Source organism: Microtus oregoni, unplaced genomic scaffold (genome assembly GCF_018167655.1).
Source record: "Microtus oregoni isolate MIOR12 unplaced genomic scaffold, Mior012 000000F_ref0000247, whole genome shotgun sequence".
Lineage (NCBI taxonomy): Eukaryota > Metazoa > Chordata > Mammalia > Rodentia > Cricetidae > Microtus > Microtus oregoni.
Genome location: NW_024543059.1, coordinates 45,560,159 through 45,573,070, shown reverse-complemented (window position 1 = coordinate 45,573,070; position 12,912 = coordinate 45,560,159). Strand labels below are relative to the sequence as shown.

Here is a 12,912-nt window from a genome sequence, read left to right as displayed (position 1 = left end):
GGACTGTTCCTTTACACTGTGTAAAGATATGCCACTGTGATTGGTTTAATAAAAAGCTAAACAGCCAATAGCTATGCAGAATTTGTGGGGCAGAGAGAAGACTTGGAAGAAGGGGTTGCCAGCCGGACGAAGAGGGGGTAAGACATGCAGAAGAACAGCTAAATGCCACGAGTCACGTAGCAACATGTAGATGAACAGAAGGGGTTAATTTAAGTTGTAAGAGCTTGTGGGACAAGCCTAAGCTATCAACCAAGCTTTTGTAATTAATAAAAAGGCTCCATGTCATGATGTGGGAGCTAGCAGGTGGGACAGAGAAAGACTCGCCACACTGGGCATGGTTTGGGCATATGCAACATCTCAAAGCCCACCCCCACAGTGGCACAGTTCCTGCTCAAGGTCCCTGTGTGGAGGTGGGGAGGAGTCAGGCCTCTCACCCAGGGCCCCTGGCATCTGAGCCAAATGAGGACAAGGACAGGAAATGGTTTCCCAGGTAAACACCCCTCTGGTCTACCCCATGCCTACTCTAAGCAGCCCCACAGAAGGGGAGAAGTTCCCCTGGGCTAAGATCAAAGAAAGAAAGAAAGTTCCACTCCTTTCTCTTTTTTTAAACCAATTCACTCCCTCCCTTTTTTTAAAACCAATGATCCATATAATTAAAAAATCTCAAAACCCATCATTCTCTAAAAAAAATAAGTAGAAAACCTGTCCTTAGGCTTGGAATGGGAAATCCCTGCCAGACAATGCAGCCTGGACAGACAGACTCTATCTTCTATCCAACACTGACCAAGAAGACTTTAACAATGTTTGCTTGATTTCCTTTGGTACCCAGTCAGCCCCAGATATTAGAAAAAAATTAGAAAATTTAGAAAATTTTAAAGGTATAAATAGGTCCCAGTTGCTGGAAGTGGTTCAGTGGGTGTTTAACCACAGAGAACGGATTGGGATGAGATTTCTTAACATAAACTGAAAACCACCCTCACCTTCTCTGATGATGAGATGCAGTTAGACTTACCCTGCAGAATTGTAGTGTCTTACCCTCTGTCAGAAGAAACTAACCCCAGAAGTGTCCCAATACCAAGTTCCTATAATCGTTCAACTAACCAGCCCAGCTACCTCTCTCCAGATTAAACAACACCCAGTGACCCTGGAAACAACAGGGGAGATTGCCAGTTTGGAGAGACGGGCATCCTGGCCATGCCAGTCACCCTGGACACCTCTCCTGCCCATGAAGATACTTGGGAACTCATTCTCATGGGTCTGATTCTTCCAGAAAAACGGATGTACACTTCCTTGGATCTGAAAGATGCATTTTTAGTCTCCCATTAACAGAGATGGCTCAACCATCTTTGCTTTTAGATGGACACACGCAGTTGGGGGGCTACAGTGGGCAGTTGGGGGGCTACAGTGGGCAGTTGGGGGGCTACAGTGGGCAATTACATGGACCAGGTTGCCCCAGGATTTAAAGATAATGTCTTTAGCCTTAGTATGCAGACTTCATGTCCGTCCATCAGAGGTTTCCTGGGGTTACAAAAGGGCCATTGACCACTGAGAGACCACTGCAAGAGTTACAGACCCTGGGCTACAGAATGGTGGTTAAGAAAGTCCAGTTTTGTAAAAGCTACCTATCTTGCTTACAAGCTGAGGGGAGACAAAAGGAGCCTGCCTCACAGTGGGGTTGCTGCTATCCTTCAGAGCCCCCTCCAAAGAGTAAGAGACAGGTTCCAGAGTTCCAGGGTACAGTGGGCATTGCTGCCCCTGGACTCCAGACTTTGTGGAAATATCAAGAACACCACACACCAGCACAAAGTGAGGAGGGGCACTAAGTCCCTAACCTGGACTGACACACAACAAAAGGCACTTGGGGCTTTAAAAAAAACACCTCTGACTTGAGGCTCAGCCCTAAAACTTCCAGATATCTCAATTTTTTCATCTGTTTGTCCATGAAACAAAAGATGAAATGAATTTTAATACAAACTTTGGAGCTGTGGAAATGCCCTGAGACATACCTGTCCAAACACTTGGACCCTGTAGCAGTAGGATGGCCCAACCCGTCTTAGAGCTATGGTGGTTACTGCTAGTTTAATGAAGAAGAAAGAAAGAAAAAAAGAAAGGAAGGAAGGAAGAAGAAAGAAAGAAGAGAAATAAATAAATGAATTAATTAATTAACTCTGGGTCAAGCTCCTATACTCTCAGCACCCCACAATAAGGTTAGGGTTCTCCTTCAGGAACACAGTGCTGGCTGTCTAACGCCTATGTGTGTCAGTACCAGGCCCTATTCTAGCCTCGAGACCAGTTTGAGAAACTCATTGTCTTCAATCCTGCTGCATTCTTGCCTGCTGATGACCCACAAGTGCTCACCCATGACTGTCACAAGACAAAAAAATGAAGACAGGTACATGGGAACAGCAGCAGTTACTTTATCCAAAACGATTTGGGTCCAAGCCAGATACCTCACGAGCCCAGAGAACAGAGCTGATTGGTCTGATTCACGCTCTCAGATGGGGAAAAGGAAGTCCACCGCCATAGACACAGACAATGGCTATGCTTTTACTACCATGCATGTCCATGGATGATAGACAAGAAGAGGGCTTCTCACTGCTGGAAAAGGGACTTGTAAAAAGTCTTGGCCTCATCGAGGCTATTTGGCTTCTCCTACAAATTGCTGTCTTCCACTGCCAGGCTGATGACCTGACTGGTCAACATAAGGCTCTAAGACCAGTGGGGTCTATTGATGTTCTGATGATACACCACAACCCAGTGCTGCCTGAGACTCATGGTAAAGAAGAAATGGACAGCTCGACCCCACAAGCTGATGGAGGACCCCAGAGGGAAAGATAATTCTCCCAGAAACAGCTGGCAGGACTCTGGTAACTGACCTTCCCCAGGCTGCTCATCTGGGGCCAATACAACTTTCTGAATTGCTCAGATCAAGGTGTGTTATACCCAGACTGGATAGCCTAGTGCTGGATGTCTCAGCCAGATGCCAGGTTTGTGCTCAAGTGAATCCAAAACAGAGAGCCCTTACCTAAGGAGGGGTCCAAATGAGTGACCAAGACCCTGTCAAACTCTGGGAAACTGGCTTAACCAATATCCAACCTGTTGGGAGAGGATAAAAGTACTTGCTAGTTCTTATAGATTGCTTTTCAGGGTGGGGAGAAGCATTTGAACAGACTGAACTGGTCAAATAGTAGCTAAATAGCTCCTCCAGGAACTTGTTGCCTGATTTGGCCTTCTCCTAGCAATGAGATCCAACAATGGCCTAGCTTTTACAACCAAAACCTCTCAAGCTTTAGATGTAGATTGAAAACTTTATTGTGCATATAGACCCCAGAGTTCTGGCCAGGTAAAAAGAATAAACAGGACGTTAAAAGAAACTCCAACAAAACTCTCCTTAGAGTCCAGAAAAGGAAAGATAGACCTCCTTCCTTTGCTTTGGGTCCACTGCACCCCATAGGGGGAGGGATTTACACGGCTATGTAATTATGTTTGGAAGACCTCCCCCGCTGCTCCCCAGGCTCAGAGACAGCAGCTGGCAGACTTCTCTAAGCATTCCTTTCCCAGTCATTATAGGCCCTCCAGTTCTCCATGCAGACTGTTCAGTGGAATGTCTGAGAGGACGGCTGACCTCTGAGTCCACCACCAGGTTCCCCTTGTTCGAGTTCCGGGTCAAGCAAGTGGCCAAATGGGCACTGAAGCTCATCTGGAAGGGACTTCATAAGGTGATTCTCTCCATTCCTGTGGCAGGAAGGTAGCTGCCATTCCGCCATGGATCCGCCTCACCTAGGTCAAGAAAATGGAAGCCACAGATACTGCTGCCAAATAGATTGTCTTTGAACTGTAGACCCAATGAAATTAAGGTTTCATTGGGCCCTGGGCCCTTCTACTCCCTAACCCTCTACCTCCCCCTGAGTCTTATGTTTTACACTATTATGTGAATGCAGAATCTTGAGCCCACCCCCCAGCCCTCAGGCCTGGACTGGAAACTGAGAAAGACAGATACAGGGAACATATTAGCTAATGTGGCTACAGACCAGTAACCCATATTCCATCTTGACCTTTACTTACTGGTGTCTACTTTAAAAAAGGAAAGGTGTGGGAGTTTATCTTTTGAGATAAGAATACAGAGTTTACATATGCATGTCCTGCAGCCAGGCACTCTAGTTGCCAAAAATAAGAGAATTTCCATTGCAAAAATTGTGGTCATAAAACAGAGGCTTCCTAAAACACATGAATGAGTGTATAGAAAGAAAGTGTGCTCCCCCCTCCCCCAGAAATGCACAGTAGGAAAATGTAAGCCAGTAGCTTAAACTTAAAATAGCATACACTTAAAATCTGGAAATTCCTTAAAAAATAGTCTAGCTTTGGGAAACTGGGGAAACCTAGGGAATCAGACTCTATGTCACATGAAGGGACCCCGGGGATAGAATTAACCATTCCCAGGCAGAGATTGGCCACGTGCTGGTTATGCCTAGACAGTCAGCCACTATAGGAACTAACCAGACTGTCAGCCCATTAACTGACAAAACTCACTGTAATGGGGGCAGCCCAATTAGTGATCGAGGATGAATATGGGGGTGCGATTATTTTCTATCCAAACTTTAGCATAGGCACGTCCTCTCATTCTGACACCTGCTATTCTGACTTATGGGTTAACTCATCTGGACAACAGCAATTTTACCGGGCATCTTAGACGGGTTGGTAGGCATGCACCCATGGTTTGACTAAATGTGCATTTCCTGATGCTTTCCAAACTAAGTAGGCAGGTTGGTCAGGACCTAGAGGTAGTAAAACAGCAGTTAGATTCCCTTGCAGGAATGATTCTACAAAATTGAAAAGACGACTTCTCACGAAATAAAGGAAACTATCTGCCTTTGGGGAAAAAAGCTTTTGTTTATATGCTAATTGATCAGGAGTAATTGAAAATCTTGCAATGATTAGGAGAGAGAGAGAAAGAGAGAGAGAGAGAGAGAGAGAGACCTATAATTGATACAAATCTCTTTTCTTTTGGTTCTCCTGGCTATCAGCCCTGACTGTGCCTTTAATTCATTCTGATTGGATTAAGGGTATGTTCCTGAATCTTAAACTGTATGTTTAATTATGTATCAGTTCAGTAAAGTAGTGCTCCTAAGACCAACCACACCTCTTCAGGGCAGGATGGGTCCAAGATTTGACTCATCCACTAAGACTAGAAGGGAATGGAACTGACTCCATGATGGAGGTGCTGTGAAACCCAGCATGTAGACACCACCACCTGAAAAACCTAAAACAAAGGTCTAATCTATCAAAATCTATAGTCCTGGGAAAGTCTCTAAACGTATTGACCTTGCTTTTTGGCTTCTCTAGTTCCGCTTCTGGCTAACCGTTCTCATTAACTGAAGTGTGTTGACCCAGGACATGGTTTTTGTGCTTAAAATCTCACCCGGAGAAAGGTTCGTGACTACACCGGGATCCCGGACACCCAGTGTAGTCACTGGCCAGCTAATAAAGACTTTCTATTGGCTTAAACCCATGTACAAGCCGTCTTCTCTGGTGAACGCCCCCAACAACGCTAATCTTTGTTTAAAAAGGGTTTTCCTTGGTGTTGGAGAGACTGCTCAGCTACTAAGAGCTCTTGCTGTTCTTGCAGAAAACCCCAGCTTGATTCCCAGCAGCGATGTGGAGTGACTCCCATTGCTCACATTCAAGCTCCCAGCGATCCGATGCTCTCTTCTGATTTCTGTAGACTCTGAAACACACACAAATACGCTTAAGTAAAAAGGAAAAGAAATCTGTTTTAAATTAAAAAAGAATTTTTGCTGTGCGAAAAATTTTTCATTGATGCAACTAGGAGGACAGAAGGTAACAGTGACCCCAGCACTCAGGAGGCTGAAGCAGGAGGGTTGCCTGAATTTGAAGCCAGTCTGGACTACGCAGCAACTACCAGAGCTAGCTAGGGCTAGCAAAACCCTGTCTCAAAACTAAAACAAATACAACAATGAGATCAAAAAGAAATTCGGGGGACTGGAGAGGTGACTCCGGGGTTAAGAGCCTTAGTTGTTTTCAGAGGACTCAGGTTTAATTTCCAGCACCCATTTGGCACCTCACGGTCATTTCCAGGGGATCTACCATCCTCTTCTGGCCTCCACTGGTACCAGGCACACAGGAGGTCACAGACATACATGCAGGCTAAACACCCATACACATAAAATAATTTAAACAAGAAAAACCAACTTTAAAGGGGAATTCAGTTCGAATTCAATTCCTGAAAAGCCCAGGTCAGGAGCCTACATTGTACATACCTGACCACCAGGCTAGACAGTTTCTGCTGGCCCCTGCCCTCTCCTCCTCCTCCTCCTCCTCCTCCTCCTCCTCCTCCTTCTTCCTCTCTCTCTATCTTTCTCTGCTTTCAGTTCCCACTGAGCCCTCAGGCCACTCCCTTGTCCCCAACCTCTTTCCTCTGCCCTTCCCAGCTCAAGGTGTTCTAGGGCCCCACCCTTAAGGCTCATTCTTCCCTGGAGTGCGGATTAGAATTCAGTCCCACAGACACCTTGAGTCATTGTCCCCTGGGCCCATCCCCTTGGCCGGTTGAAGAGTGGGGGTGGGGGCTGGGGCTGGGTCTTCATGGAGCGGTGAAGCTCAATTAAGTGTCATTACCTGAAGAGAATTTCTTCTGGATTAGAACCATGCCCTGCCCTGTCCTGTCTTCCTCATCCTCTTCCACCCCACACCACACGGAAATTGGAGGAGCTGAGGCTGAGGTATCAGGTGGGGCATCATGCGCAACAGGTGGACACTAGGAGAGCTGACCGGCAGATGGAAGGGCAGACAGGCAGGTGAACAGGGAGACAGCGGAGGAGAAGGAGAGACTGGCAAACAGGTGAGGAGGGGTCAGATGAAGGCAGTGAGGGAGTGGCCTGGGGAAAAGGGGGCAGAAGAGGGGGCAGAGGTGGGAGCACGGACGGGGTGAGTTCAGATACCCCACCTTTCCTGGCAGACCTTGGACGCAGCCCACCATGAGGCTCAGCATCTTCTTGTTCCTGTGTGTTGTGGGTGAGTTTTCTGAGCCAGGGTGGGGTGGGGAGATGCGGGGGAAGAGTGGTGGCCTTTCCTTCCCTCATGGTAAAGTCCTATGCATCCCCCACCCCAAACCTGGTACTGAGGATGGGGGAAGAAGCCAAGCCTGCTTTGGTGTCTCGCTGCATGGGTAGGTCTGTGGCACCGACCAGCTCTCTCTTCTTCATCTCCCATTTTCTTGTTTTTTTGTTTTTCTGAAGCCTGTGACAGACCCCCACACACACCGGCCTCAGCCTCCAGAGAGCTGAGATGACAGGGATGCAGCCTCACACACACTCAGCGCTGCCTCCTCGCCTCCTCCCACCCACAATCTTCATGTCTAACCCCATTTCTCTGGCCTACCCCTGACCTCAGGTCTCAGTCAGGCTGACAGCCTGAAGATCTTTAATGGTGCTGAGTGTGTGAAGAACTCACAGCCTTGGCAGGTGGGGCTGTTCCATGGCAAATACCTGCGCTGTGGTGGCGTCCTTGTGGATCGCAAGTGGGTCCTTACAGCTGCCCACTGCGGTGGCAAGTAAGCCTCCCCCGGGGCGGGGGGGCCTCAGGGAGAGCAAAGCAGGGTGCCGGAGGGAGAGTAGGTCTCCCTTGATGGTGTCAGGTGTCACAGGCTAGGAGGAGTCAGTCAGCTTCAGCTTCGGGTTAGAGGTGCAGAAGAACTTCCTGAAGTGGGCCTGGAGCTGCCAGGTGGGATGAGGTGTGCAGGGCGTGGAGGACCTGGGATGGTGCCTCTGTTCCTCTCCCATTTCCTCCTCCTTTCCCATACAGCCTCGGGCATCTCCTGACCCCAGTTAGACTCAGGGTGTCACTAAACTTGAGTCACAAACTGTACCCCAAGAAGCCAAGTTCAGCCACCCTTACGTGAGAAGCCAATTAAAACAGACAAATTAACAACAGAAAAGAGATTTATTCACGGTGGCCCCATCAGGAAGAGGTAAATAGGCCAGTGAGCCCTCCAGTCCATCTCAGGCTCCTGACGTGAGACTCAAGTGCAGATAGGGGCTAGCGATATGCATATCTAAGCCGTCCAAGATGTGCTGACCGCCATTGACCCATGGCTGTCCGGGCCTCAACCGTCAGGTGTCTGACAAGTCACCCTCTGGTTGGCACCTTTCCCCAGCATGAGATTCCTAAGGGGGCATTCCCATTCCTTTGGGCCCATTATTCCACTACTCTGACAGACACTAACCAGCACCCTGAGCCATCTCCGCAGATCCCAGATGATCCATTTTCTAGGTCTAGACTTTGCTGTGAAAGAGGAGCCGGGTGTCAAGGGACCAAGAGGCTCCATGCAGGACAGGTGTACCCCTTACTCATTGCTCAGTCAGCAGCCCTGGTAACATTGCTGGTATGGGCTATGGGGACAAATATGGCAGCTGGTATAGCAGACGACATCCCTGCCCCATGACCCCAGCTGTGAAAGAGCAGTGGAGAGAGACCATGAAGTAGAAGATTAACCCAACATGCTTAGGTGATGGGGTACAGAAACCTATGGCGAGAGAAAGATACAGACAGAGACAGGTAAGGGGTGGCCTATCTGCCACCCACTGACCAACTGCACCCTCAGGTACTTGGTGCGCCTTGGGGAGCACAGCCTCACCAGACTGGATTGGACAGAGCAGCTGAGGCTCACCACCTTCTCCATGACACACCCCAGCTACAAGGGTGTCCATCAGAACCACGAGCATGATCTTCGACTCCTGCGACTGGGCAGACCCGTCCGCCTGACCCATGCTGTCCGGCCCCTGGCCCTGCCCACTTCCTGTGCACCTATGGGGACCAAGTGTCATATTTCAGGATGGGGTATCACAAACAAGCCATGGGGTAAGAGGGTCCTGAGGTTGGGGATAAGGAGTATAGGGTAAGAGGTCAAGTCGTTCACTTCAGAGCATGGTGATGGGGTTAAACACCAGGGGCAAAAGTCATGGTAGGTGGGAGTCAGAGGCCAGGGGTCAGAGGTCAGAGTAATTGCCAGGGGTTATCAGGACATCTGACCCATGGGCTTGGGTGTCAGAGGTCATAACAGAGCTGGTACCTGCTAGGCCTCTAATCCCAGGTCCTCTGGAGGCTACAGTAAGAGGGGAGAAAGTTCAAGGCCACTCTCTCTTACAGAACAGGAGCCTGTCTCAAATTAAGATAACAATGTCTGTAGATGTGACTCAGTGGTGGAACCCCAAGGTCCTAGGTTCTGTTTCTACCAGGGATGGGAAGCTGAGGTCGCTGAATCACAGTCTGATCGGAATCTTTCTCATGTCACATTAGGGAGTCATAGGGTTGTAGGAATCTGGGGTCAAATGTTCTGAAATCAGAAGACTTTTTTTTTTTTTTGAGATGAAGTAGGCGAAAATTTGGAAGCTGTGGAACTGGGGTCGGAGGTTAATGTGTTCAGGAGGTGGAAGATAAGAAGTGAGACTGGGTTCAAGAAGTGATGAGGTCAAAGGACCAGGCCTTGGCCTGGGGATAGGGTCACCACAGTGCTCTTCCATGAAACCGAGAATGTTTAGGATGGTAGTGAGGTTGGGTGGAGGCCTAGTTTGGATCAAATGTCCTTGGGACGAATGCAGCCTCAAGATAGGGATCTCAGAGGGTCTACATCACCCATCTCTATCCCCAGACCCGTTCCCAGACCGGCTGCAATGCCTCGACCTCTCCATTGTCTCCAATGCCACATGCCAAGCCGTGTTCCCTGGAAGAGTGACAGATAATATGGTGTGTGCAGGTGGTGAAGCCGGGAAGGACGCCTGCCAGGTGAATCAACTCAGGGTGATGTTGACCATTGGGGACAGAAAGTAGGTGATGGAGAAAGGAAGGAAGATGAATGGTTTGGGGGGTGGCTCAGGAGGGACACTGAGGCAGACTGGAGGCAGAGTATGGAGTTTTTAGTAGAGTTCTTAATGCCATAAACAGACAGAGAGGCAACAACATGGCAGGGGCTCTGAGCACAGGAGACAGAGAGCATGATGGGACTCTGAGGAGGAACCAGAGTCCACATGGCAAAAGAAGAGGGTGTTCTTTTTTTTTTTTTTTTTTATCTTTTTTGAGAGTGGGAAAGGTTTCACAGTAAGCCCCTACAGCCAGGCTCTCTGGTACCCAGGCAGGAGGCAGGGGAGGGCAGGGCAGCAGACGCATGTATGGCCACCAATACTCACTTGGACTTCCAGGCGAGGGATCCTGGGACCTGGAACTCTGCTAGCCAGGGCCTAGAAGTCAGTATCTTTGTAGAATGCCTGTTGTTGTCTGTGAGAGGGGAAGAGGAGGCTTGAGCCGCAGCTGGATTCTGACTTCATTCTACAGAAGTGAGGAAAAGTAGGCAAAGCCCCAGACACGGGCTGTGGAAGAGACGGGACTAAAAAGGAGAGGAGACAGCCTAAAAGAGGAAGAGACAGGGGATAGGAGGGAGGAGCCCAGAATGGAGGAGCAGGAGGCTGTAAAGGAGGGTAAAACAGTCAGGCTGTAGCGAACAGAGAACTAGCGAGGATGGGGTCTGTCAGGGCCCCTTTGCTGGCACCCCAAGGCTTTCTCCACACCATCAAGCAGCTGGGGTTACCCCATGTTTAAAGAGAGGGGGGTTGGGAAAAGAAGGTCACAAAACCAGCTGTGTCAATGTGCGGCGTGACACGGCATCCTTAGGAGGCCACTGTATCATAGTGCCCAGAGATCTCAGGGCACCTCAGAGGAGGCCACTGTATCATAGTGCTCAGAGACCAACCACCCCCTCAGAGCACTCTATTCTCAAACTCTAGCCCGCCCCCCTTTTCTGGGGTTGAGCCTATTGGCCCCAGTGAGGTGGCATCTTCCTTCCTATTGGCTAGCTGTTACAGTGTTCTTCCTGTGAACTATGCGTGCTCCCTTCCCAGGACGTGGCTTGGAGCCTCTTCTTGACGTAGCTGTCTCGCTTCTGTCTTCTAGGGTGACTCTGGAGGCCCCCTGGTGTGTAGAGGGGTTCTTCAAGGTCTGGTTTCCTGGGGATCTGTTGGGCCTTGCGGACAAAAAGGCATTCCAGGGGTCTATACCAAGGTCTGCAAATACGTGCCCTGGATCAGAAAGGTCATGAAGAACAATTAACAGAACCACGTGGTTCTGCCCAGGGGCCTCTGACCCTCTGACACCCGTGTCTCCTCTCTCACCACTCCAAGTCCCACCCTCGTTGGTGTAGAGATCCTTCCGAGAGCCCGATGGTGGAGCAAAGGCTGAGGAACCCTGGAATAAACGTTATGCAATCGAGGGAAGGGGCTACACCTGTCTGTTTAATGTACCGTTTAAGCCTGGAGGAAACCAGGAAGGGTGGGAGTTTTTGCTGGGCTTGGTTGCAGAGGTCTGTACGCTTGACTCTCAGGAGAAAGAGATGAAGAAGATAAGTTCAAGGTCATCCTGGAACACACTGTAAGTTTGAGGCCATTCTGGTTTTCATGAGACCCTGTCTCAAAAGCAAACAGGCCAGGCCTGATGGTGGAGTCTTTAGTCCCTGCCCTTGGCAGGCAGCTTTCTGAGTTTGAGGCCAGCATGGTCTACAGAGTGAGCTCTAGGCCAGACAGAGCTACATAGTGAGAATCTGTTTCAAAAATCAAAGCTTTTGGTCTTAATTTTTAAATTATTATCTTCTTTATCTTACGGTTACGGGTATTTTTCTGCATGTATGTCTGTGCACCATCTGTATGCCTGGTGCCCACTGAAGCCAGAAGACATTGGATCCCCTGGAACTGAAGTTACACACAGCTGTGAGTCACTGTGTGGTTGCTGGGAATCGAACCAAGATCCTTTAGGAAGAGTAGCCAGTGCTCTTAACCACGGAACCATTTCTCTAGTCCCCGTTTCTAGCTTTCTAATGACCATCGTGGGGGTGGTGTGTTAGCCTCACTGCACCATATCGAGAGCGGAATGCCAGTCTGCCTCACTATGTCAGAGATGGTCCAGGCTGGCTCTGGGGACAAGACGACCCAGCTGAAGCAGCACAGTGCCCGCCCATAGGTGCTGTCTCCACATTCTCTTCAGGAGGCAGAAACGAAGGCCTTGCTCAAAAATGCCAAAGAGGGGAGCTGCTGTGCTGATCGAAAAGCACAGGGGTGGCCTTTCCCAGCATCCTCTTGGCATTTGATCCCCCACTCCACCCCAAGGCAGGGCCTGCACCCCCATGCCACAGATTAGGGAGCTGAACTTCCCTGGGTGGGGCCGCCCGTCAACGTCACCTGGGTAGGAAGAGGCTGAGCCCGTAGGGTTTGAGGCCACGGTGGTTGGCTGGGTTGGCTGCCGGCAGAGCCTGGGCCTACTCCGCCTTGCCCCACATCTGGTTAGGGGAGAGAGGAGAGGAAGGCCCAGGAAAGAAAGATCTGAATGAAAACATAAGCTGGGAGAAGCGAGGCTTCAAACTTGGGGCTATCCAATGAGGAGGCCCAGGAGGCTGAAGAGTGACTGGAGATTTTCTACAGTGCCCAGTAAGTGCTGGAGGCCTGGGCAGTGGAGGCTGGGGAGAGGAGGGAAGGGTCAGTAGGGAACGGAGGCCCACACAGGAGCCCAGGGCCCCTGGCACACCTGCTGAGGTTTCTTCCTCCCTTCTTGAGCCACGGCTGTCACAGGCCCTGATCTGCCTCCCCCACCATCTGTCTTGCTCCTTCACCTGGCAAGCAGCCCCTACTCTGTGACGCCCCAGATTCCCCCCTTCTCTCTTTGGAAAGGACAAGGGAGGCCAAGGACCCCACTGGGCCCAGGCTGGGAGAAAGGAGAGGCCCGCAGGAGGAGAGGCAGAAATGGAGGCCTTGGAGAGGAGACAGAGACAGGCAGACAGAGATCTAGAGAGGGATGGGACAGGACAAAGAGCTGAGACAAGAGGAGACAAAGATCCAAAGACATGCAGGGGCGGAAACC

General features: G+C 49.9%; 1 protein-coding gene across 1 annotated transcript; it reads left to right on the top strand.

Annotated features, from left to right (window-relative positions):
• Positions 1–6,992: 6,992 nt before the first annotated feature.
• On the top strand, positions 6,993–11,115 carry Klk12 (kallikrein related peptidase 12). Its single transcript, XM_041656746.1, has 6 exons — positions 6,993–7,029; positions 7,408–7,567; positions 7,629–7,631; positions 8,618–8,874; positions 9,665–9,798; positions 10,960–11,115. The coding sequence occupies exons 1-6, from the start codon at positions 6,993–6,995 to the stop codon at positions 11,113–11,115; spliced, it is 747 nt and encodes a 248-aa protein (XP_041512680.1).
• The last annotated feature ends 1,797 nt before the right edge of the window (positions 11,116–12,912 follow it).